Raw genomic sequence first — 23,569 nt, 5'->3', positions numbered from 1 at the left:
ATAGTATAATAGTCACACAGTGGAAAACCCTGCAATGAAAAAGTGTTGGCTACCAATACCTGAGACACCATGGATGACCCTCATAGACCTGATGTTGAGGATGAGAAGGACCTGCGGCAGCACACCATAAGATTTCATTCTAGAGAGTCCAAGAACAGGCACAACCAAAAGATGGTGACAGAAAGCAGATCAGTGGCTGCCTGTGGAGGGGCTGCTGACTGGGAAGGGGTCATGAAGGAACTTTCTGGGTAGATGTAAATGTTCTATAGCTCAATATGGATGGTGGCTACATGGATGTAATTATTTAAATCATTGAGCTATGCCTTTGAGATCTGTGCAAGTCACTATATGGAAGCTTATCTCAACAAAAAGAGAAGAACATGGTGACTTAGAGCTTGGACATCCTAGGTTCAGATCCCAGATTTGTCACCTCGCAGCTGTGTGACCTTGAGCAAGTCACTTTCCCTCTGGGTGCCTTGTGAGGATTAAGTGAACTAATACAGGTAGAATGTTTAGAAGAGGGCAGAGCACAGAGCGGGAGCTCAGTGAACCATTATATCATCATGGCCCTCAGGGTCCTCTCCAGTATGAGAGGATCCAGAGCCTGACTCCTTCTCCCGTGTTCTGATCCCAGGATCCCGTCACCTGGCGAATTCACAGTGTTCTCACACTAACCCTTGTTGGGTCTAAAACTCCGTGATTGGATGGATGACTTTGAGATTCCATGACTCCTAAGTTCATGCCAGGCTAAATTTCTGGGCTTCTGCGAATCACAGTCTTGGGCGCCAGCACAGGGAACGCTGTCCCGCCCACACACCCCCGCTCCCCGCCCCCCAACAAAGCAAAGCGCGACACACACGGCTTCTCTCTCCCCACTGATATATTTGATAATCGTCCAGAACCAGAGACGGCATCAGCCAGGGGGCGACGGGGAGTAAAAAAGAGTCCAGGGAGGGGTCTGGGAGGCAGGGGTGAGGAGGAGAGGAACAGACACACACGAAAGAGAGAGGTGGGGGAGAGGCAGGGGGCGAGGGGCGGGGGCGGGGGCGGGGCGAGAAGCCAGTCAGGGGGCGGGGCGTGGGCGAGGGAGGCGGGAGATCGCTTGGAGGGGCGGGGCCAAGGGGAGAGAGGGCCCCTCTCCCCAGAATACAAAATGAGGGGGACTGGAGTGGGCGGTCCTGGGCTCGCGGGAGCAGGGAAGAGACGGGAGACGTGGTGGGGCTGAGGTCAGTAGTAGGTTTCCTTCTCCACCCAACCTGGAGAGACAAAGGAGGAAAGACACAGAGACAGAGACAGCGACACAGAAAGAAGCCCAAAGGGGCAGAGACACAGGGAAAGACACCGGAAGGAGGAGGCCGGGAGAGGAGGGGAGAGGGAAGAGGTGCCAAGGGGATGGAGAGACAGCGCGGATGGGAGGAGGGGGTACGGGAGGGGAGGGGAGGAGGGGGAAGACAGAGTGAGGTTAGCATCGTCACCAGGCGGCGCTCTCCCGCCTCCCGCTCCAGCTGCCCGGTCCCATTCCCCCCAGCCTCCCACCTCTACCCCGGTTAGCCCCTCACCCCCGGGGTTCCTGCGCAGGATGAGTTTGCGGATTTCGTCGTAGACGAAGATGAGGAAACTGTAGGGGAAGGCACAGAACCACCAGCTGGGCCTGCGAAGAAGCGAGAGGAGCGAGTCAGCGCCGGGCAACACGTTGGAAAGGAGGGGCCAGGCCCAGCGCACTGCCTCCCTGATCCTTTGTACTCAAGGTGACGGGTGCCCTGGCCATGGCTCTGGGTTTGGGTCTACAGAGCCCCCCCACCCCCCACCCCGTGAGGGTGTTCCACTGCAAAGGCTCCTGGGAGGACCCTGGAGCAGGTAGTACCTGGAGGGGGAAAGGCACTCACTTGAGAGGGTACATGCGAAGGGCCACATCCATGCCTGGGCAGTAGGACAGGAAGGCCGCCAGGGCTGTCTCCTCAAACAAGCCGAAGATCAGGATCTTGTTCCTGCAGGCACAGTCAGGGCTGGACCCAGTGAAGCCCACCTGGCATCCCCACCCCATAGACACAGAGGCACCCCCACGGGCAGAGGAAGAGAGACAGACAGGGAGACACACGGATGGAGACAGAAAGAGGCAGCGAGGCACAGACGGGTCCAGGGAGATGGTGACAGTGAAATATGAAGACAGAGACACACAGACAAGCAGGGGTATAAAAAGATAAAATAGATCTGGAGAGAGACCCAGGAAGATCCCAGCAGTGCGTGCTCACGCACACACACACACACACACACACACACACACACACACAGAGGCAGGCAGGGAATCCAAGATAGATGTGACCACTGGAGAGAAAATCAACTCAGAGGCAAAACCAGAACAGACAGACGTGGGGCGGGACGGAAAGCAGCCACAGCGACCATGACCCTCACTTCATGCCCTGCTGGAAGACAGAGTTCCTCCGGGTCTTGCAGATGATCAGGTCAGCCCACTGCACGACCACTATGCTCACAAAGAAAGCCGTGTGGCACGTGAACTCCACCACCTTCCTCTGCTCGTAGGTCTGCGAGGGTGACGATGCGCGTGTCAGTCAGCGGTCAGTGTGGCCGCAGCCCCGGCCCCCACTCCTTGCCCACGTGCTCCTTGTGTGCACCCCTGCGTAGGTCCCCAAGGCAAAGTGGGGACTCTGTCCAGATGGGGTGCCCTGGGGGGACATGTCTGCCCTCTGTAGCTCAGAGCCCCTTGGGAAGAGTGAGGAAATGGACAAGGAAGGAGAGTGTGCTGGTGACCTTAGTTGTGGACCAGAGACCCCAGGGGCCTCCTGGGGGGACACTGGCTGGGCTTTGAAGGGAAGACAGAGACTGGGAAGAGGGTCACAAAGGCTTCCTACCTGGCAGGGCAGAGAGCCTGGCCAGTGAACAGGACCAAGATGGGTTGGGGCAAGAGCGCCAGGAGACCCCTTGTGTCCGGGGGAGGGTCTTGATGACCCCCAGGGCAGAGGGGCCATCACAGGAAGCCACCCGTGCATGGACAAGACAGCTCACCGTGGCCCAGGATGCTGTGGGCAGAGACCCCTGCTGGGAGGCCCATGGCCACGCTGTGGGACCCAGCCCTACGCACCCACTGCTGTCCGTAACTGTCCTCCAGGTCGTTAACCGTGCGGTCATCCCAGTTCAGCCGGATGCCCACCAGGTTGCCGGGCAAGAAGCCATTTTCTGCCAGGATCACGAAGTAGGAGAAGAAGCCACCAAGAGCCTGGATCATTCCTGGAGGAGGAGAGTAGGGAGATGAGGTGAGGCTCAGGTTGGGGCAGGCAGCCAGCCCAGGGCACCTCTGGGGCCCCTTGAGACCCACACGAGGAGTCTGGTGCAGCGCTGGGTCCCCTGGCCTGAGCTTCCTCCTGGCTGAGCTCCCAGAGGACGATCTGAGAGCGCCACCTGGTGGTGAGCACCTGAAATGGGCTCCCTGGAGCAGCAGACTTGGGGAGGGGGCTCCCCAGAGATGGAGAACCTGGAGGCTCCCTCCCACTTGACCCCGGCCACTTGGCCATCAGGAAATCACTGAGGACCCCCTATGCACGAATGACTTTCCCAGGCCTCTGACCAGCACCACCACCAAGCCTCTGCTGGGACACCAGTAAAGCTCTGCAAGCCTCACCTCCAGCCGCAGAGGGAGGAGGAGGCAGGAAGGGGTGGGGCTCGCCCCTGCCCTCAGAGAGCTCACAGGCTGACAGGTCCTTCCCAGCATGCTGGGGGGTGGAGCAGTGGCGTGGTCCTCCTGGGGCCAGCCCTGACCTGCCACTCAGTATCCCACATGCCCCCCCCCCCCCGAGGCCTTTCCTCCACCCGTGCCTGCCCCACCCCAGTGACCACCCCCCATCTCTAAGTCACTCCTTCCAAACTTGTGGAGTCCCACACCAAGGCCACAGAAGGGGAGTCCAGAACCAATGTCACCTCTGGAACTGACTGAACCCCACTGTAACTGTTGCCAAACCCCCCACACTACGATCCTTCCTGACCCCATATTTTTAGGTAAAAATGCCCACCCCGGTACTCACCCTCTAGCGCCCTAACCAGTCACCTAATGCCACCCTTCTAGCAGGAGTTTTCTTCATTTTGAGGCTAAAAAACTGGCTACTAACCCATGAAAAGCACTGACTCTCCCCCACCCACTACATTTGCAGTATCTTCATTATCTCTGCCCCTTGCTCTTCATACATTCACTCCCTTCTGAAATGCTCAGTGTCTGGAAATTCTTCTCCAGCTCGTGCTGGTACTGCCGCGACTAGACCTACGGCAGCCTGTCCTGCTTTTCACTCCACTCATTCAACACGAGGTTCCCGAGCGCCCAGGTGGGCCAGGCACTGGGCATTCAGCCGTAAGCCAGGAGGGGGCCCCAGGTCCTCACCGATCTGTCCGTAGGCCATGCTGATGAGTCTCTCATTGACCAGCTTGTCGGTGCGTGGGTTCCTGGGCTGTCTCTTCATGATGTCACTCTCGGCAGCCTCGTATGCCAATGAGATGGCAGGGACCTGGGCGGGAGAAGCCGGTGAATCGGGGTGGTGGGGGGGACCCGGCCCTCCCGGAGTCTGGGGGTGGCCGGGGCTCACCATGTCAGTGCCCAGGTCGATGCAGAGGATGGTGATGGTGCCCAGAGGCAGTGGGATGTTGGCCATGATGAACAGCAGGAAGGGCGTGATCTCCGGGATGTTGCTGGTCAGGGTGTAGGCAATGGACTTCTTCAGGTTGTCGAAAATCAGGCGGCCTGTTGGCAGGAGTGGGCTCAGACCTCAGCACCCACGCCAGGGCGCTCTAGTCCTGCTGCCCCTTCCGTACCCAGTCCTTCCTAATCCAGCCCCTCACCACCCGCCTTTCCATTCAGACATCTGACCAGGTTGCTTCTGTTCAAACATTCTCAAAATACAACCACTTAGGAAGACTGTGTAGCAGTTTATTTTCTTTTCCTTTTTTGGCCATTCCGCGTGGCTTGCAGGATCTTAGTTGCCCCGACCAGTGATTGAACCTGTGCCCCCAGCAGCAAAAGTGCAGAGTCTTAACCACTGGACTGCCAGGGAGTTCCCAGTAGCTTTTGTTAAAGTTAAGCATCCCTGCCTTATTGACCCAGCAATCCTCATCATAGGTTTATGGGATGAGTGTTTATGTCTACCAAAAAGCCAGTACAAGAATATTCACCACAGCATTGAAAGTCGCTCAGTTGTGTCCAACTCTTTGCGACCTCATGGACTATACAGTTCATGGAATTTTCCAGGCAGAATACTGGAGTGGGTAGCCTTTCCCTTCTCCAAGAGATCTTCCCAACCCAGGGATTGAACCCATCTCCTGCATTGCAGGAGGATTCTTTCCCAGCTGAGCCAGAAGGGAACCCCAAGAATACTGGAGTGGGTAGCCTATCCCTTCTCCAGCAGATCTTCTTGACCCAGAAATCAAACCAGGGTCTCCTGCATTGCAGGCAGATTCTTTACCAACTTTATCCTTATCTTTATCAGGGAAGCCCCACCATAACATTATAATAGCCAAAAAAGAGGGACTTCCCTGGTGGCCTATTGGTTAAGACTCCCTGCTTCCACTGCAGGGGCGTAAGTTTGATCCCTGGATGGAGAATTAAGATCCTACAAGCCAAACAGCACAGCAAAAAAAAAAAAAAAAATACATATATATATATGTGTGTATATATATATATATATATATATAAAGGAATTGCCATACTTATTTTTTAAAAAGGCACAGAAATGCAGGCTGTTCTGTGGGAGGTGGTATAGATGGTATGACCACCTTTGTGTAAACAATAGGCACCTGGTTGTTCACACCTGCTGTTGCCTATCCCTGCCATGTGTGGCTCTCCACAAACTACTCCACAAAAGTCTCACCCTAAATATTTATGGGCGATGATTTAAGTGAACTTCAACATAACCCAGTGTGTGTACTGAGCTGGGCGGTGTGACGTGGGCGTTCACTGTGCCACTTGCTCTGCTTGTGGGTGTATCTGGACCTCCCCCTACTGAAGGTTAAACTGTGCTTCTTCTTTCACTTCAGAGAGGCCTCCCTTGCCCCTCCTTATCTAGGTGGGACCCCTGCTGGGACTTCCCTGGAGGTCCAGTGGTTAGGAGTCCGTGGTTCCAACACAGGAGGCATGAGTTCAATCCCTGGTGGGGGAACTAGGATCCCCAGCTCCATGCAGTGCAGCCAAAAAATTTTTTTAAAAAGGTAGGACCCCTGTTATCACCTATCATAGCACCCTGCTGGTTTTCTTCTTAGGACCTGTCACAATAAGTAATTATTTGTTTTTTTTTGTTTTGGGTTTTTTTTTTTTTTTTGGCTGTGCTGCATGAAATGTGGGATCTTAGCTCTCTGACCAGGGATAGAACCCGTGCCTCCTGCATTGGAAGCATGGAGTCTTAAGTACTGGACTTCCAGGCAAGTCCCTGTAATTACGTTTGTTATGTTATAATTTGTTAACTTGGGGAAGGCCCCCCAGTTCCTGGAGGGCAGGGACCATGTCTGCTTTGCTCACAGCTGATTCTCCAGCCCCCAGCGTGATGCACAAGGTAGGAGCCCAAGAAATGTCTGGGAGGCATGAACTAGAGCACCCATGAGTGTGTGCTCTGCACATACGTGGAAGATGTTTTGGGGGGGCGGTGAGAAAGGGTTAACCGTGTGTCCTCTGGGCCACAGGAGACAAGGGCTCAGGGCATTTAACCTGAGGCTGTAGGCTCAGCTCTACTGTTTGAATTCTTGCTTATCACGAGTTATTTTTTACACTGGGCACATTTGAAATGTGAGAGAGAGATTGGAAGAAAATGCACCACAGTGTGAACAGTGAGTATTTCTGGACGGTGAGGTTGTGGGTGATGCTAATGTGCTTCTTAATGCTTTTCTGTGTTTTCTAAAATTATCATGAATTACTTGGATGATCAGAATAAAACTGAACGTGAATAAGCCCCATCTGCGGCCGCATCCAGACCCGTCAGGAAGTGGTGCCCAGGGGACCCTGAGGTCTGGGCTCTTGGCGGCCTGGCCTCACCCACCAGCGCCCCTACACGGCCTTGCCTCTGCCTGCAACTCCGTTCGCTGGCGTTTCTCTGTGTGAAAACTCCCACATGGCCCTGGGGACTTGGCACAGGGACTCCTGCCCACTTGGGGAAGCTTCTTGGCCCCCGACTGCAGGCTAGGGGAGGGGCCACCTCAGGGCCCCTCTGCTGGACCCTCTGCCTCCCTGAGGTTGTACTTCTGAGTATTTTTTTTTGGGGGGGGGTACTGAGTATTTTTTAAATACTTCCACCTCTGCCTTGCCCAACAGACTGGGCTCTCGCTGGGCAACACAGGGACCCTGAAGTGTATCAGCTCAGTCCTGCCCCCAGGGAGCCCCGGACACTGCGGGGGGAAGAAAATTGAAAAGGACAAGCTCAGGCTGTGCAGGGGGCCTGGTGGGATTCCGCGGTCTCCCCGTCGTGCACCCGCTGCAGCCCTGGCCTGTTCCCCTTGCCCTTCTCTGGTTTCATGCAGGGACCCCAGTCTCCAGGGCCACCTGGGCTGACTCACTCACCCTCCTCCACACCCGTGACAATGGAGGCAAAGTTGTCGTCCAGAAGAATCATGTCGGCTGCCTGTTTGGAGACGTCAGAGCCAGCGATGCCCATGGCCACCCCGATGTCGGCCTTCTTCAGGGCGGGGGAGTCGTTCACGCCATCCCCGGTCACGGCCACGATGGCTCCCTGGAGGGGGAGAGGGTGAGCATGGCGCCCGGAGGCTTGGCACCACCCTCTTCTCACCATGGACCCTGGAGTCCAGGTCCCCAGCCCCCTTCCCCTGAGGGACCCCAGCCCAGCCCACCTGTCTCTGACAGCCCTCCACGATGATGAGCTTCTGCTGGGGGGAGGTGCGGGCGAAGACGATCTCGGTGTGGTTCTGCAGGATCTCATCGATTTGCTCAGAGGTGAAGTCCTTGAGGTCAGTGCCGTGAATCACGCAGGCCTTGGCATCCCTGGGGAGAGCAGAGAGTGGTCAGGACATGCGGACAGACCCACAGACAGGGGAGGACGGACCAGGCTCTGAGAGAGGGACAAAGGGCTTTGCAGGGGTGGCGGTGGTGGGGTCAGAGATGAAGGGAAATGGGAGAGGAGGGGCTGCGGGAGGGATGGAGGGCAGACCTCAGGAAGAACTTTGGGACCCTGGACTTAGAGGAACAGAGATATGCAGACAACCAGGAAATGGAAACAGACCCAGAGAGAGACATGAGGATGGGAAAGCTAAGGGAGTCAGAACAGAGATGAGAGAGACAAAGACATAAAGACAGGCAGGGAGAGAGACTGACGGACACAGGAATGAGGGATATCATAGAATCCTCTCAGATGGGAATTACTAGCAGCCCGTTTTAGAGAGGAGGAAACTGGGGCTCAGAGAGGCTAAATGACTCGCCCAAGGTCACAGAGCTCATGCGTGGCCAAGCTGGGATGTGAGCCTACCCCTTGCCAGCCTCACGCAGCTGGAGCACCAGGCTGTTCATCATTAAGATAGAAGTGGAACTGGGCCCAGATGCTGAGTCAAGAGAGGAGACCCAGGAGGAAGGGGACCCACCATCCCAGAGGGGCCTGAGTCGGGCTAGGTGGGGCTCACCGGGGGTTGACCTGGCTGACGGGAATGTTGAGCCGGGCAGCAATGTCCTCCACAGTCTCGTTGCCCTCGGAGATGATGCCCACGCCCTTGGCAATGGCCTTGGCCGTGATGGGGTGATCGCCGGTGACCATGATGACCTGCAGGCATTGTGTGCAAATGGTCCAGTCTCACTGCTGGCCCCTGGAGCCCTGGCCCTGCCTCCCCCGCTGCCCCCTGGGCCACACCTTGATGCCTGCACTGCGGCACTTGCCCACCGCGTCGGGGACAGCTGCTCGGGGAGGGTCAATCATGGACATGAGGCCCACGAAGCAGAGGTTGTCGGTGGTGAAGTTCACATCGTCACAGTCGAAGGCAAAGCCCTTGGGGAACTGCTCCTCGGGCAGGTAGTAGTGGCAGAAACCTGGTGAGGGGAGAAAGGAACGGGCGCTGCAGCCTCAGTCCTCCCTGCCTCCTGCCCACAGCTCCCATGGCAGCAATCAGACTCCCCAGCTGGCCAGAGTCGGTCCACACTCATTTCTGAAAGATGGCTTCCCCTGTCATTCATTCAATCATGGTGCATTCTGGGAGATCCTATTCTGAGCCAGGCTCTGGGCAGCACCACATCCCTCCTTACCCTCCGGTCCCTGCCCCAACTTGGCCCCACCCCGGTGCCCACCAAGCACACGCTCGCCCAGGCCGCCGAGCTCGAGGTAGGCGTTCTGAAAGGCCTCCTTCATCTCTTCATCCAGCGGCTGCTCCTTGCCGTGCAGCAGGATGGTGGAGCAGCGGTCCAGGATGCGCTCGGGGGCGCCCTTCATCACCAGCAGGTACCGGTTGTCATTGGGGTCCTCGGTCTCGTGGATGGAAAGCTGCGAACAGAGCCGAGGGTGGCCGTGCCTGAGCCTCCCAGGGACCTGGAGGCTACCTGCGCCCAGCTGGGGGGAAGAGGACTCCCTGCCACCCCCTCGGGTGCCAGGATGCCACGGATGCCAGGACAGACAACTGCTGGGCTCCCCAGAGGGCACTGCCTGGATCTCTCTGCCTGAGAGATTGTCATCTGTTTCTCGGACTCTCTCACAGAGATCTCTGCTCATCCCTGCCCGTTTCTGTCTCTTTGTCTGATGAATATTTCTTCTCCTCTGTGTCTCTCTCACAGAAATCTCAAGGGTCCTGAGGACACGTGCATTTCTCTCTGCCTCGCCCGATGATCTCTCATCTCACACTAGACCCCATCACCAAATCTGTTCAGCTCACCTCTGAAGTACTCAGATTCTGAACTCTTCTCATCTCCCCTGCCTTCCCATTCAGCCACCAGCATCTCTCATATGAAATGTCACCGCAGCACCGCCACATCGAGTCCCTGTGTCTGTCTTCCCCTCCCCACTGTATTTTTATTTCCTCCTCATGGTAGGCAGAAGGAAACTTTAAAATATGAGAGTCAGTGAAAAATGGTGCAGCCACTTTGGAAAACAGCCTGGCTATCCCCACAAAGCTTAAACATAGAGTTACGACGTAAGCTGGCAATCCCCGGCTATATACCCAGGAGGCATGCAGACGATGTCCACACAGAAACTTGTAGCGGATGTTCACAGCAGCATTATTCATAGTAGCCAAGGGGTGCAAATAACCCAAATGTCCACTGATAGATGAATGGATCAACAAAATGTGATCTCGCTATACAATGCAAAGTTATTCAGCCACATAAAGGAACGGAGTACTGATATGTGTTACAACATGGAAGGAAAGGGAAGTGAAAGTCGCTCAGTCGTGTCCGACTCTGTGACCCCACAGACTCTACAGTCCATGGAATTCTCTAGGCCAGAATACTGGAGTGGGTAGTCATTCCTTCTCCAGGGGATCTTCCCAACCCAGGGATCAAACCCAGGTCTCCCACATTGCAGGAGGATTCTTTACTGTCTGAGCCAGCAGGGAAGCCCTGAGCCTGGAAAACATGATGCTGAGTGAGAGAACTCAGACACTCAAAAACACATATTGTAGGATTGTGTTTACATGAAGTGTCGAGAATAAGCAAGGGCATAGAGACAGGACATAGATTAGTAGTTGCTTAGGGCTTGGGGAGATGGGGGAGGTAGGGGAACAAAGCCAGAGAGTGTGAGGGTATTTTTTGAGATGATGGAAATTCTCTAAAACTGACTGAGTAGATGCTAGCTATACTATGCTGTATATACTATACTGTACTATATACTATGTGTGACTATACTAAAACTCTTGAATTATGTACTTTACGTGGGTGATCTATGATGGTGTATGAACTAGATCTCCATAAAGCAGCTTTTAAAAATGTGAGTCAGGTCCCATCTCTACCCTGCTCCTTGGCTCACGTTCCCCCCAGGGTCACACCCAAGTTGTGTCCACAGTTCATGAGGCCTGACGGGACCTGGCCCAGCACACACAGCCCTCATCTCCCACCATGCTTTTTGGCTCCACACCCCCTGACTATTGTTCAGATAGATACCTCAACACATTCCTGCCTCAGGACCTTTGCACATACTATGCCCATTGCCCCCCAGATACCTGCAGGGCTTCCTCCCTCAGCACGGTGACTGGCTGACATATTCCAAATTTTCTCAAGTCCTCATGCCTCTGTCATTGTCTGTCTCCTGGCACAAGAGCATAAGTTCCACAAGAGGAGGAACTTCACTGTTTCACTCACTGCTGTTATGTCTCTCCAGCACCTAACACAAGCATCTCAGACATATGGTGGCTGCTTAAAAATATATCTGCTGAATGAATGAATGAGATCTCTGGCTGGTTCCCACTCTGCTACAGGAAGATCTTTACTCCTCTGCCTCCCACTCCCACAGAGACCTCGCTCTCACTCCCGTCTCTGTTCCTCTCTCCACTATCAGTCCCATTTTACAGATGGGTAAACTGGGAGGCTCTGGGAAAGTTAATAGCTTGCCCAAAGCAGGAGGGCAGTGGGGCAGAGCTGACTGCTTTTTCAGCGTCACAGAGAAAGTGGAGAGCCCCAGGGTACCTGGTATTTGTTAGTGGAATTGAAGGGGATCTCAGCCACTTTCTTATTACGTTCACGCATCAGCTTCACGGAGCCAGAGGACAATTCGATGCACTTGAGCAGAGCAGATTCGGAGGCATCCCCAGCCACATCCCTCTGTAGGGCAGGAGAGGGGGCTGTCAGAGCAGAGAAGCGTGGGGTGGGCAGGGGCCGGGCTGAGGCCAGTGGGAGGTGGGACCCACCTTGAGCACGGGGACATTGTCCTGACCCCCCTTGAAGACAGCACGGTTGCAGAGTCCAGCGATGTGGGACAGGGCCACCCAGGTATGCGAACTCTTGTCGAATGAAGTCCCTGAAAAATCCACCAGTCAGGGAAAGGGACACCTGGGGGGGGGTCCAAGCACCCTTAGTCCTGTCTGGGCTCCACCCTCACCTGACTGGTCCTCAGTGGTGTCGGCCTCGTGGATCTGGTTGTCGAACCACATGTGGGCGACGGTCATGCGGTTCTGGGTGAGGGTCCCTGTCTTGTCTGAGCAGATGGTGGACGTGGAGCCCAGGGTCTCCACAGCCTCTAGGTTTTTCACGAGGCAGTTCTTCCGAGCCATGCGCTTGGCGGTCAGTGTCAGACACACCTGCGGCATGTGCGAGGACAGGTGAGTGACAGGTAGAGGCAGGTGGCAGGGCTGGGCCGGCAACAACCTGACTGCTGAGCCCAAAGAGAATCCTGGGCAAAGAATCACCCAGGGACTCCACCCAAGGCACAGACCCATAGAAATGGGCTCAGATGCACCCCCCAAAATATACTAGAATGTTCACAGCAGTGACATAATAGTCCCAAACAGAAACAACCAAAATGTTCCCTAACAACAGAAGTGAAAAATGGAGAAATAAAAGATGGGAATACTATACAGTGATGAAAAAGGATAAGCGATCACTGCCTACAACCACATGGGTGAAGCTCAAAACTAACATTCAGCAAAGAAGAGGCAGAAACAAGAGTTGCTGCTGAATGATTCCACTGACGTGAACTACAAAAACGACTGTTTGAGACCAGGCTATCCTAGGGGTAATCCTGGGGTTGTGGGGGAGGGGCTGAACAAGGTCTTGAGACGGTTTCTGGGGAACTCCATCTGGGGGCAGCTGACCTAGGGTGTCTTCAGCTGACTCCAGCTCATCAGGTTGTATGTTCATATGTGCAACTCTCATGTGTACCGTGTAGGTCAATAAAAGGCCTTGACCTCGAGTAGCTTTGAATATGCTAATATGGAAAAGTTTGCAGGATCTATTGATTCTAAAAGAATCAAAGAGCAGAATAGTATTCCTAGAATGGTCCCTTCTGTGTACCCTGAAAACAGTTACTACATATGTGGGAATATGCCCACCTCTGCTGGGAACAGTGCAGTGAGCCTGCTTCTGAGGGGGGTTGATGGCTAGGCTAGGTAGTGGGTCCAGACTTATTTTACTCTTTAAGTATTTTAATATATTCTTTCGACTTTTTACCATGAGAGTGTGCGTCTTAATTTTGTAAGTTAACTTCAAAAATGATAGGGTGGTTAGCTTGTGGGATCTTAGTTCTCCGACCAGGGATCGAATCCAGGCCCTTGGTAGTGAAAGCAGAGAGTCCTAACCACTGGACAGCCAGGGAAATCCCTGTTGGTTTATTTTGTTCAGGAGGCCCTCTGAGTCCCAGGACCCTCCATATTCAATGTCTGGGAGGATTTGGCCCTTGATGTCTTGATTGCAATTTGGCCCCCCAAGTTGCAATCAAGATCATTGCCATTGGACTTCAGTGGCTAAGAATTCACCTTCTAATGCAAGAGGCACAGATTCGACTCCTGGTCGGGGCACTAAGATCTCACAGGCTGTGTGGGGCAGCCAAAAAATAAATAAGTAAATAAAATAAGATCATTGCCTAAGGGTTCTGCATGCAGCAACTAAGACCCAGTGCAGCCAAATAAAAAAACTTTTTTAAAGAAAAGATCTTTGCTATCAGGTCCCCAGCCCCCTCCTCCCTCAGACCCGGGGGTCCGGGCCTTACGGTGACAGTGGCCAGCAGGCCCTCTGGGACATTGGCCACGATGATGCCGATGAGGAAGATGACAGCCTCGAGCCAGGTGTATCCAAGAATGAGGGACAGGATGAAGAAGGAGACACCCAGGAAGACGGCCACGCCAGTGATGAGCTGGATGAAGTGCTCGATCTCGATGGCGATGGGCGTCTTGCCCACCTCCAGCCCCGAAGCCAGAGTCGCAATGCGGCCCATGACAGTGCGGTCACCCGTGGCCACCACCACGCCCCGAGCCGTGCCTGTGGGGCCAGAGGGTTCGGGGCTGAGGCTCAGCGAGGTGCAGAGGGACCCTGAGCCCCAGAGGCACGTCTGTCTGTCTGAACCAGCCCGGCCCCACCTGGGTGCCCGCCCCGCCTCGACTGTCTCACCTTCCACGCAGTTGGTGGAAAAGAAGGTGATGTTCCGGGTCTCCAGGGGGTTGTCGTGTGTGCAATCGGGGGAGCGGGTCTGGGGCTCTGATTCGCCGGTCAGGGAAGAGTTGTCTACCTGGGGTGGGGGCACAGGAGACCGGGCTCAATCTCGGGCCTGGGCTCAACTGGCATTTGCTCAGAGGAGATTTCAAGATTTTTGTTTGTCCATTTGTTTTGTTAATGAGGTGGAAATCTCATTAATAAAGGAAACCTGTGTCTGTGGAGGTCACAGCTAGAGACCTAGAAGTCTGGGTGTCTGTGTCTGGAGGACAGAGGTTGGGCTCTTGAAGGTGGAGAGGGTGCAACTTCTAGGCAAGGTCAAAGGTACTTGCAGGCCTGAGGGAAGAGGAGGAGGCCTGGACTCCAGGGTCTGAGGGAGGAAGGGCTGGGGGTCTGGACTCCTGGGTCTGAGGGAGGAAGGGCTGGGGGCTTGGATTCTTAGGTCTGAGGGAGGAGGGGCTGGGGGCCTGGATCCAGGGTCTGAGGGAGGAGGGACTGGGAGCCTGGATCCAGGGTCTGAGGGAGGAGGGACTGGGAGCCTGGATCCAGGGTCTGAGGGAGGAGGGACTGGGGGCCTGGATCCAGGGTCTGAGGGAGGAGGGGCTGGGAGCCTGGATCCAGGGTCTGCGGGAGGAGGGACTGGGAGCCTGGATCCAGGGTCTGAGGGAGGAGGGGCTGGGGGCCTGGATCCAGGGTCTGAGGGAGGAGGGACTGGGGGCCTGGATCCAGGGTCTGAGGGAGGAGGGGCTGGGGGCCTGGATCCAGGGTCTGAGGGAGGAGGGACTGGGGGCCTGGATCCAGGGTCTGAGGGAGGAGGGGCTGGGAGCCTGGATCCAGGGTCTGAGGGAGGAGGGACTGGGGGCCTGGACTCCTGGGTCTGAGGGAGGAGGGGCTGGGAGCCTGGACCCCTGGGTCTGAGGGAGGAGGGACTGGGGGCCTGGATCCAGGGTCTGAGGGAGGAGGGACTGGGAGCCTGGATCCAGGGTCTGAGGGAGGAGGGGCTGGGGGCCTGGACTCCTGGGCCGCTCCAGGAAGGGCAGAGCTGGGCCCCACACCCACCTTGCAGCCGTGGGCTGAGATGATGCGCAGGTCGGCTGGAACTCGGTCTCCACCCTTGATCTCCACCAGGTCCCCAACCACCACCTCCTCAGCGTTCACCTGCATCTTCTCACCTTCCCGGATGACCAGGGCTTGCTGCGGGTGGGATGGAGAGGCGTCACCTCCCTGACGCTCTCTGCCTAAGGTCACTGGGCACAGCCTCGGCAGCTGTCCACACCCCACCTGGCCCCTTCCTGGGCACCCCTCACCTGGGGAACCATGTTCTTGAAGGATTCCATGATCTTGGAGCTCTTGGCTTCCTGGTAGTAGGAGAAGCAGCCGGTGATGATGACCACAGCCGCCAGCACGATGCCCAGGTACAGCTGTGGGGAGATGCAAGGTCACAGCCCGCCCCACAGCAACTCCCCACTAGCCCTACCCTGAGATGTGTGCAGTCTGGGGAGAGAGCTTTGTGTCCGTGGGCTTCTGCAATTGTATGTCTGACCTCAGGTTGTATCTATTTGAGGGTCTGTATCTCTCTGGCTGTCCACGTTTGAGTCTTTCTCTTTTTAAAATGTTGGTTCTATTTATTTATTGGCCTTGCTACACAGCTTACGGGATCTTAGTTCCCTGACCAGGGATTAAACCCAGGCCCTCGGCAGTGAAAGCACGGAGTCCTAACCACTGGACCGCCAGGGAATTACCTTGAATCCCTCTTTCTGAACAAAAGCGTGTCTGAGCCTCTGGTCTGTCCATCTCTCTATTTTGTGGGTCTTTCAGCCTGTGTCAGAGAATTGGTGGGTATGCTATTATTCATGTGTCTGTCTGTGTTAAGGTCAACATGCCTGTCTGTCTGACTGAATGCCTGACTTTAAATGGATGAGACTGTTTGTGTTTGACTCTCTCTAGGCGGATCTCTGTCTCTGTCTCTGTCTGTTGGTCTGTGTAGGTCTGAGACTCTGGGTCTGTTCACCTGTTTAGGTTTTAATTTCTGAGAATCCTGTCTGCGCTTGACTCTCACACCTCTCTGTCCACCACCAAGTTATGCCTGCGACTGTGTTTGGGTGCTTGTGTCTGTCTGTCTGTCTATCAGTCCATGGCTGTGTCTGTGCCTGTGTGTCTGAACTAGGTGGCTGTGCTTGAATCTATGTGTTCGTGTGACTGCCTGCACTGACTCTCTGCACTAGTGTGTACATGTGCATGCATGGGTGTGTGCGTACAAGGATCGCCATGTAGTCAGAACACAGGTCTATGTTTATGAGCATCATGTCTGTTGGGACCGTGAGTGTGTGTGTCCCCTGTGCTGAGTGAACAGGACCTGATAAATCAACACGTGGGTGTGCCTAGGTCTCTATGCGAGCCCACTCAGTGAGCATCTTTCAGGCCATGACCACCTGCTAGTGTCTATCCTCAAGGCCAGTGATGTCACACAGCTTTGGGATGGAGCCCCAGCTCATACTTCCTACTGTGTGACCTGGAACAAGCAACTTGGCCTTTTTTTTTTTTAACTGTACAATGTGGCTTGCAGGATCTTAGTTCCTGACCAGGAATCAAACCCAGGCCCCCTACATTGGAAGCGCCAAGCCCTAACCACTGGACAAACAGGAAGTCCCATACTTGTCCTTTCTGCACCCATTTTCCTCCTTGCATCTCTGGTTCTCTCACCAGGTGATTGTGAAAGTTAGATGGGAAGAAGTCGGAGGCGGGGCTTTGAAAAGTCCAAGGGGAGAAGTGAGACATGCCTCCATGTCTCTACAGGGACGAGCTCCTGGGCGGGGCCGGGTGGAGGGCACTCACGTTGTCGCCAGAAGGGTCATCCTCTGTGCCCGCCTGGATGCCGTAGGCCAGGAAGCAGAGGATGGCCCCGATCCACAGCAGGATCGAGAAGCCCCCGAAGAGCTGGCGGCAGAACTTGACCCACTCCGGGGTGGTCGGCGGCGGTGTGAGCGCGTTGGGCCCATCTCGGGCCAGGATCTCCTGGGCTTTGCTGTGGGTCAGACCCTGGGGGACACAGGACTCACTTAGGACCCTCCCGGAGAAACCCTGGCACCCCCAACACTACAGAGCACCCTCAGGCCTTGGGGGGTCACACCTCCCCCCCCCATCCCGGGGACCCCTGTCCTTCCAGCCCGGCCGCACCTGCACACAGTCGGTGTTGTATTTCCGGCAGACCTCTTCCACGGACATCTTGTGCTCTGTCTGAAGAACAGGAGTTTGGGGGGACATCGGGTGAGCGTGGAGGCCTGGCGGGGCGGGGGGGGGTGTCGTTGGGGGAGGGGCCTGCTCCGGGCGGGCGCAGAGGGTGGGACTCACCATCGCCACCTCCTTCTTGAGGTCATCCAGGTCCCGGCGGTCTTTGGTGCCCTTGCTCTTCTTGGGCGAGCCCTTGTCATCTTTCTTGTCCTGCGAGGTGGCGACACGATAGCTGTCAGAACCACCAGACTGCGGGCGAGAAGGGGTTACAGGGGGCAGCGCCCTGCGGCTGTGCAGCTGGTCTCCGGGCAGGCCCTGCTCTGGGGGGGTCCATCTGTCCCTGCCCTGCAGCCTGGGTGTCTCTCAGAACTCCCGAGGCCTGTCTCCTCCTATTGCTTCCCAGCCCCTCCCAAAGCCCCCACCCCACCCCCATCTCAGGCTCCTTGGATCTCTGTGCTAGCGAGTCTCCATCTGGGTCTGTCTATGCCTCTCTCTCTGTCTGTCTCTAGGTCTCTCCCCTTCAGTCTCCATCTTTTTTGTCTCTGTGTGTCTTTCTGTCTCTTTCTCCCTCTCCCTGGGCTTGCCCAAGCCCCACCCCCCCACCCCCCAAGTGTCTGTCTCTCGCTATGTCTGTTGATCTATCTCTCTTGATCTGTCTCTCCGGACCTCTGTTTGTGCTGTGTCTTATCCCCTTCTGTCTCTCTCTGTCTCCTTCTGCCGCTGTACCTCTCCCCCTCTCCAACTGTGGGGATCCCCATCTCTCTGATCGCAGTCTCTCATCACTTCACATTCTCTGTGTCTGCAGCTTGACGCGTGTCTCTCTGAGACTTCTGTCTCTCTCTGATCTCCGGCTCTTTATGTTTTCCGTCTCATACAATGTCCGTCCCCGTCTCTTGCACTCTCTCCCTGAGTCTGGCTGAGTCCGTCTCTCTGTGTGCTCCCTGGGCCCCTATCTCTTTCCAAGTTGGTGTGTGGGGCTTTTAGATTATCTCTGAGTGTCAGGATTTTCTGCCCATCCTTATCTCTTCTCTGTCTTCATCTCTCAAGGTACCTCCTTTTCTGTAAGGCTCGATATGCCTCTCCCTGTCTCTACTGTTTCAACCGTCTTGTCTGTCTGTCTGTCTCTCACGGTCTCGCTCTGCGATCTTCCTCTCTATCCCCGTATCTCTCAGTCTCTCTCTCATCCATCTTGGCATCTCTGTGCTTCCAGTTCCAGGTCTCCCCCATATAACTCCCCCAGGTCTCCCCCTGTCTTTTCTTCCTGGCTCTTCTCTTGGGTCTCTTCTCCCAACTCCATGGATGTCTCTTTCAGAGGACCCAGTTGGGACAAATGCCCAGGAGGTCGCCTGTTGGGCCCAGGGATGGTGGCCTGGCTGGATGTGCAGTCGGTCCTGAGGGGCTTGACTGACAAGCTGTGGGCCTAGCTTCTCTCCTGGGGGCTGGCGGAAGCCAAGAACGCGTTTGGACGGGGGTGGGTATGTTTAGGTCTCTGAAGGACAGACTAGTTGCTGGCTGGGATTCCGGGTGCAGAACAGCAAGAGGCAGAAGTCCCCCAGGCCTGGCGTGAACTGGATGTAGTGTGGGGGGAGCGATGGAAGTTCCAGTTTGGGGGCTTGGGCTCATGGGGAAGGCAGCATCCTTGGAGGCTGGCAGGAGGGGTGGGAACCGCTGACAGATCTTACGGGCCCAGAGCCAAGCTGGGATCCCAGGCTCAGCGCGGCTCAGCGCTAATCCCCTCGTGACCTTGTAGAGGGTTGAGCTGCCTGCTCTCTGCCCCCAGACCCCGAGGCTGAGCCCGGGGGGCTACTGCATCTTAGAGGCCTGGGAGCCTGGGTTTCAGGGGGCAGGAGGGTGGCTTGGCCCTGGGCCAGCCCTGCAGCAGTGCTGCGTCTGACACGGAGCATGGAGATTTGGGGGGCAGGGAGGACCCTCCTCCACCCATGCTTCAGGAGGGGTCTCAGCCTCTGCAAGAGGCAGACCCAAGGACGGAGAGAGTGGAGATACAAGGTCGTGGGCACAAGTTAGAGAAATGAGGGGCAGGCAAGAGAGGAGAGAGGGGGCCTGGAAGGAGGTGGGAAGAAAACTAGCTGCTCACCCCTGAGGCCTTAGGGAAGGCCAGGGAGCTGATGCTTGGGTCCCTGTGAGACCCAGGGGTGGAGCTCCAGACTCCTCCATCTGAGAGAGGAGAGGCTGGAGCCTGGACTCCTGGATCTGAGGGAGGAGGGGCTGGGATACCCCGGTCCCTGGCAGGCGAGCCTTGGCTCCTGCTTGCCCTTGCCATGACCAGACTCCCTTGGGGGCGGGCTTCCATCTGTTGGAGGGGGAGCCGAGGCTTTCCCAGTCAAGGCAGGAGGCCCAGATGGGCGCACTGCGGGGCGGGAGCACCTCGGAGGGTGGGGGACACGCCTGTCTGGCCGCTGCAGCCCGCCTCTGCAGCTCCTCGCCATTTTCCATGCTGCCAGCCTCGGAAGCTGGCTGAACTCAAGCAGGCTCTGCCCCTCAGCCCACCACTCCCTCCCCCTTTCAAGGTGTCTGAGGCCTCGTCTCAGCGTCTCTCGGTCAACCTCCCCTTATGCCCTCTGTTCTCTTTTCCTGTCATTCAGGCTGACTCTGGTTGTCTCTGGATGGGATATGTCTGCCCTTGGGTCTCCTCATCTCAGCCTCAGTTTCTCTGTCTCTCCATGTCTCTTCTTGTCTGTATCTCTCTATCTTTCCATATCCTCCTGCCTGTGTCTGTCTCTTTCTTTGTCTCTATGTCGCTTTTTCTCTGTCTCTTTGTGTCTATGTCTCTTTGTCTCTCTGTCTCTTTGTCTCTTTCAGAGCATCTCTCTCTGTGTCCGCTCATTTCTCTCTGTCTTTCCAAGTCTCTGTCTCCCATGTCTAAAGCGCTCACTTCTCCTGTCCCACGTCATTTCCTAAGACCCGTCCCCAATTTCTTATCTAAGGCATTTAGCCTCAGTCCTCTCTTCCACCCTGCCCACGGCTTCTCTTCCATTCCACTTACCTGGAAGCCATCACTGACTCCCACCTGCCCCTTCTCTCTCCCAGTCCTCTCCCCATCCAATTCTTCTTCCCTTCTCCCCTCGCCCACCCCCATCCACCAATCTGCAGCCCCATCCCCCACCTCCGTCCCTGGACCCAACAGCCTTCATCCGCCATCTTTCTCCCCATCCCTCATATTCCCTCTCCTATCCCAACCCCCTTTCTCTTCATCCCACCCAGCCCAGCCCACCAGCCTCCTTCCCCCCACCCCCTCCCTCTGGCCCCGCCCCAGACACTCAGGGAGGGATCCAGGGCTGCAGCTGGGGGGTCAGGTGGTCAGCCAGGGAAAGAGGCGGCATCTGCTGGAGAAACTCACAGACAAGGACACACGGACACAGAGGAAAGGGCATAGCCGGGCATGCACAATACCCCACAACACGCATTTGCACACACAGCCCTCAGCCAGGCACTCATTCTCCCTGCCGTGGCTCTCCTGCTACCCCCAGCCCCCAGATCTGCTCCCCCAGATTAGGAGGTAGACACACGCTGCAGACCCAGGCTGCTCCGCACTGCGGAGCACCCCCATGCGGGCCTGGAAGGAGAAAGGGAGGTCATCGGGTGTGCATCTCATAGTCTGGACCTATCCCCGCCTGGCCACGGAAGCAGACAGTCTTCAACACCCCCAGACACAAACACCGGCGTTCAGACACACCCAGACACGGGTGCAGGCATTCAGACACCACCCGGGCCACACAATCGCAGGCGAACGGTGTTGCCAGGCCTGACAGAACCAGGAACGCACACACGCACACGCACATCTTCGGCTGAGCAGGGAACCACAGCAGGTCAGACAGAGAGGCCGAAGGCCGGTCCGTGCCCCGCGGACCCCGCACACAAAGGACACACCAACATGCGCCACAGACTCCCGCCGACCCAGGCGGCCCCGCGCACACACTCAACCAGCGACACAACCACACGGACGGGCTGGGTCAGCCGGCTCCCAGGGTCCTGCACCCGGGTCCCGGAGAGCAGAGGTCCTAGAGTCCTCGCCCCCGCTCTCCGCAGACACCCAATGTCACTGGACCCACAATGTCACACACACAGGCGCGCGCGCACACACACACACACACACACACAGAGGCATCGCCTGGCTGGCCTGAGCACCTACCCCCATCTTGGCGGCTCCGGGGGACAGGGGCACGCGGGCGGGGCAGGGGCCGGGGCAGGGGGCCTCAGGGTGGGCTCAGGCGCGGGCTCGGGCTGGGGGCCTCTGCAGCGCCCGCGCCTCGGTCCGCGCGTGGGTCCGGCGGTCAGCCCTACCGCACAGAGTCTGCGGCGCCCGCCGCCGCCTCCGCCTCCTCATATGCCCGCGCCCGCGGGGGGGCCGGCGCCGGCCAATCAGGGGCGCCGCCGCCCTGATGGATGGCCCGCGGCCCCGCCCCCGGTACTGCAGCTGTTCTCCCCGCCCCCCAGCCTCCGCAAAGTGGCCGCTCGGCGGCGAAGGGGGAGCGCTGCGGGAGGCGGAGAACCCGGAGAACCTCCCCCGCAATGAGGGACCTGGAAACCCCCGCAGTGTGGGGTGTCGCCTCCAAGGAGGGGGCGCTGAGGGGGGAGAGCCCCGGAACCCCCCTCATTGTATGCCACCAAAGGGAGGGGGCGCTGTGGAAGGTGAACCTCGGGTGGGGGGAAGCCCCGTAAACCACTGCAATAAGGCAGGAAGGCCAGAGCACCCTTCTCTGCAATGAGGCAGGGGGAGCCCTGGAGACTGGGGTGCTGTTCAGGAGGGGTAGGTGGAGGGAATCCAAGAGGCGAGAAAGAGACCCCGCAATGAGCAGGGCCGCTGCAGAGGGGGGCGGGGCCCTGAGGCCCCCTCACCGTGTGACCACCCCCTACCCACTATGGCATGGCAGTTATCCAAGGAGACACAACTGCACAGGTACACAGGAGACTCATCACAGCCAGAGAATCCCACCAAGCATCGGACTCACACCTGACCATCACCCAGAGAGCACAGATGCTGGGGACACCCACCAACACCACCCGCCACACACCACCAGTTTCACAATCACATTCCGTCACACACCAGCTTATCACCTCCCACACATCCTACAGTACCCCATCAAAACAAGCCCAGAGACTCACAAACACATAGCAAGGAAAACACACGTAACACACACACTGCACACCCCATCACACCACAACAGAATCACAGTCATAAATGCCATGCAGAGGAACACACACCCTTAAAACACCACCTCACAGACACACACGTCACATGCTCCATCATAGCTGGCCTTAAACCATCTCACACAGAGACCAGCAAACATATAATCTATAGGCCCATGAACCAGTACACATCCACACTCAGCACCGTCACACAGACACAGGCCTCACACTGCCCCAGACACCACTTAAACCTTTGTGGACTCTGCTGTGTAGTCACACAACATCACACACACTTCTCCCCAATATATCTGGGCATATGCAAAGACCCTCCATGCAAAACTTTCAAAGTATTGCTAATTGTGAATGACAGACAAAGGGTGCACACAGACTCATGCACGGCACAATAATTCACAGACACAGATCACGCAACACCATCCCACACGCCTCACACACTACACTCATCATGTATTGCAGTGCTGTCTTATTCAGTTGTATTGTAGCTTCAGTGTAACACCCCCAATGCCCACACTCCCACGCTGTGCACATCCCAGCTTGGTATATATTGATATACACATACACAGATGCACAGTTAGCACCCACACCCCAGGCCTGCCACAATACACAACACCCCGTCGGCCACCCACTGGAGCCTGAGGAGTTACAGCCTCCCACCCCCACCTCTCTGCTCTATGAGGAACACTCCCAGACTCTGGGAATGGCAGAAAGGGCAGAGAGCAGCCAAGAGCCTGTCTCTGTAGCTTTTTCAGAATGTGGGTATCCTTCCACCTATGGAAGTCAAGATGTGGGGGACAGGCAATGGGCATGAAGGTTAAGGACCAGGTCACTGATATGTGTGAAAGGCTGAAGGCTGGAGTGAGACACAAAAAATGGGAGATTCAAAACCACAGAACCACAGGACAGGGAGACTGGGCCAAAGAGTAAAAGGGGGCAGGAAGGTGGGTTCCTTCGTTCCTCCAGCACCCAGAGCCTCAGCCCAATCCTATACTCTGACCCGTCCCCATCCTTCCCTGCTGTCCTTTGTTGCCATAGTAACAGGGAGGCAGCATATGCAGCAAAGGAGGCTGGGCTTACAGATCTGGCCTGTCTCCATGGAGACTGGGGGGGGGGGGAGCCACATCTTCT

At 56.5% G+C, this 23,569-nt stretch overlaps 1 protein-coding gene across 2 annotated transcripts; it reads right to left on the bottom strand.

Annotated features, from left to right (window-relative positions):
* Positions 1–862: 862 nt before the first annotated feature.
* On the bottom strand, positions 863–21,594 carry ATP1A3 (ATPase Na+/K+ transporting subunit alpha 3). Of its 2 annotated transcripts, none has more exons than XM_043434949.1 (23): positions 21,429–21,594; positions 17,399–17,527; positions 17,225–17,284; positions 16,883–17,086; positions 15,355–15,468; positions 15,107–15,241; positions 14,006–14,123; positions 13,608–13,876; positions 12,003–12,201; positions 11,812–11,921; positions 11,591–11,725; positions 9,269–9,461; positions 8,838–9,013; positions 8,614–8,750; positions 7,831–7,981; positions 7,544–7,712; positions 4,590–4,744; positions 4,388–4,511; positions 3,101–3,246; positions 2,413–2,543; positions 1,887–1,988; positions 1,560–1,651; positions 863–1,256 (listed from the first exon to the last, which is right to left on the bottom strand). In XM_043434949.1, exons 1-23 carry the CDS (start codon positions 21,432–21,434, stop codon positions 1,228–1,230), a joined length of 3,084 nt encoding a protein of 1,027 aa, XP_043290884.1. In that variant the 5' UTR covers positions 21,435–21,594; the 3' UTR covers positions 863–1,227. The 2 variants fall into 2 exon arrangements, with proteins under 2 accessions (XP_043290884.1, XP_043290885.1); XM_043434950.1 differs by having other exon boundaries at positions 17,399–17,488.
* Positions 21,595–23,569: the final 1,975 nt, after the last annotated feature.

Source organism: Cervus canadensis, chromosome 18, assembly GCF_019320065.1.
Source record: "Cervus canadensis isolate Bull #8, Minnesota chromosome 18, ASM1932006v1, whole genome shotgun sequence".
NCBI lineage: Eukaryota > Metazoa > Chordata > Mammalia > Artiodactyla > Cervidae > Cervus > Cervus canadensis.
Note: the sequence above shows the minus strand (reverse complement) of the source record. Positions and strands in the feature narration are given on the sequence as shown.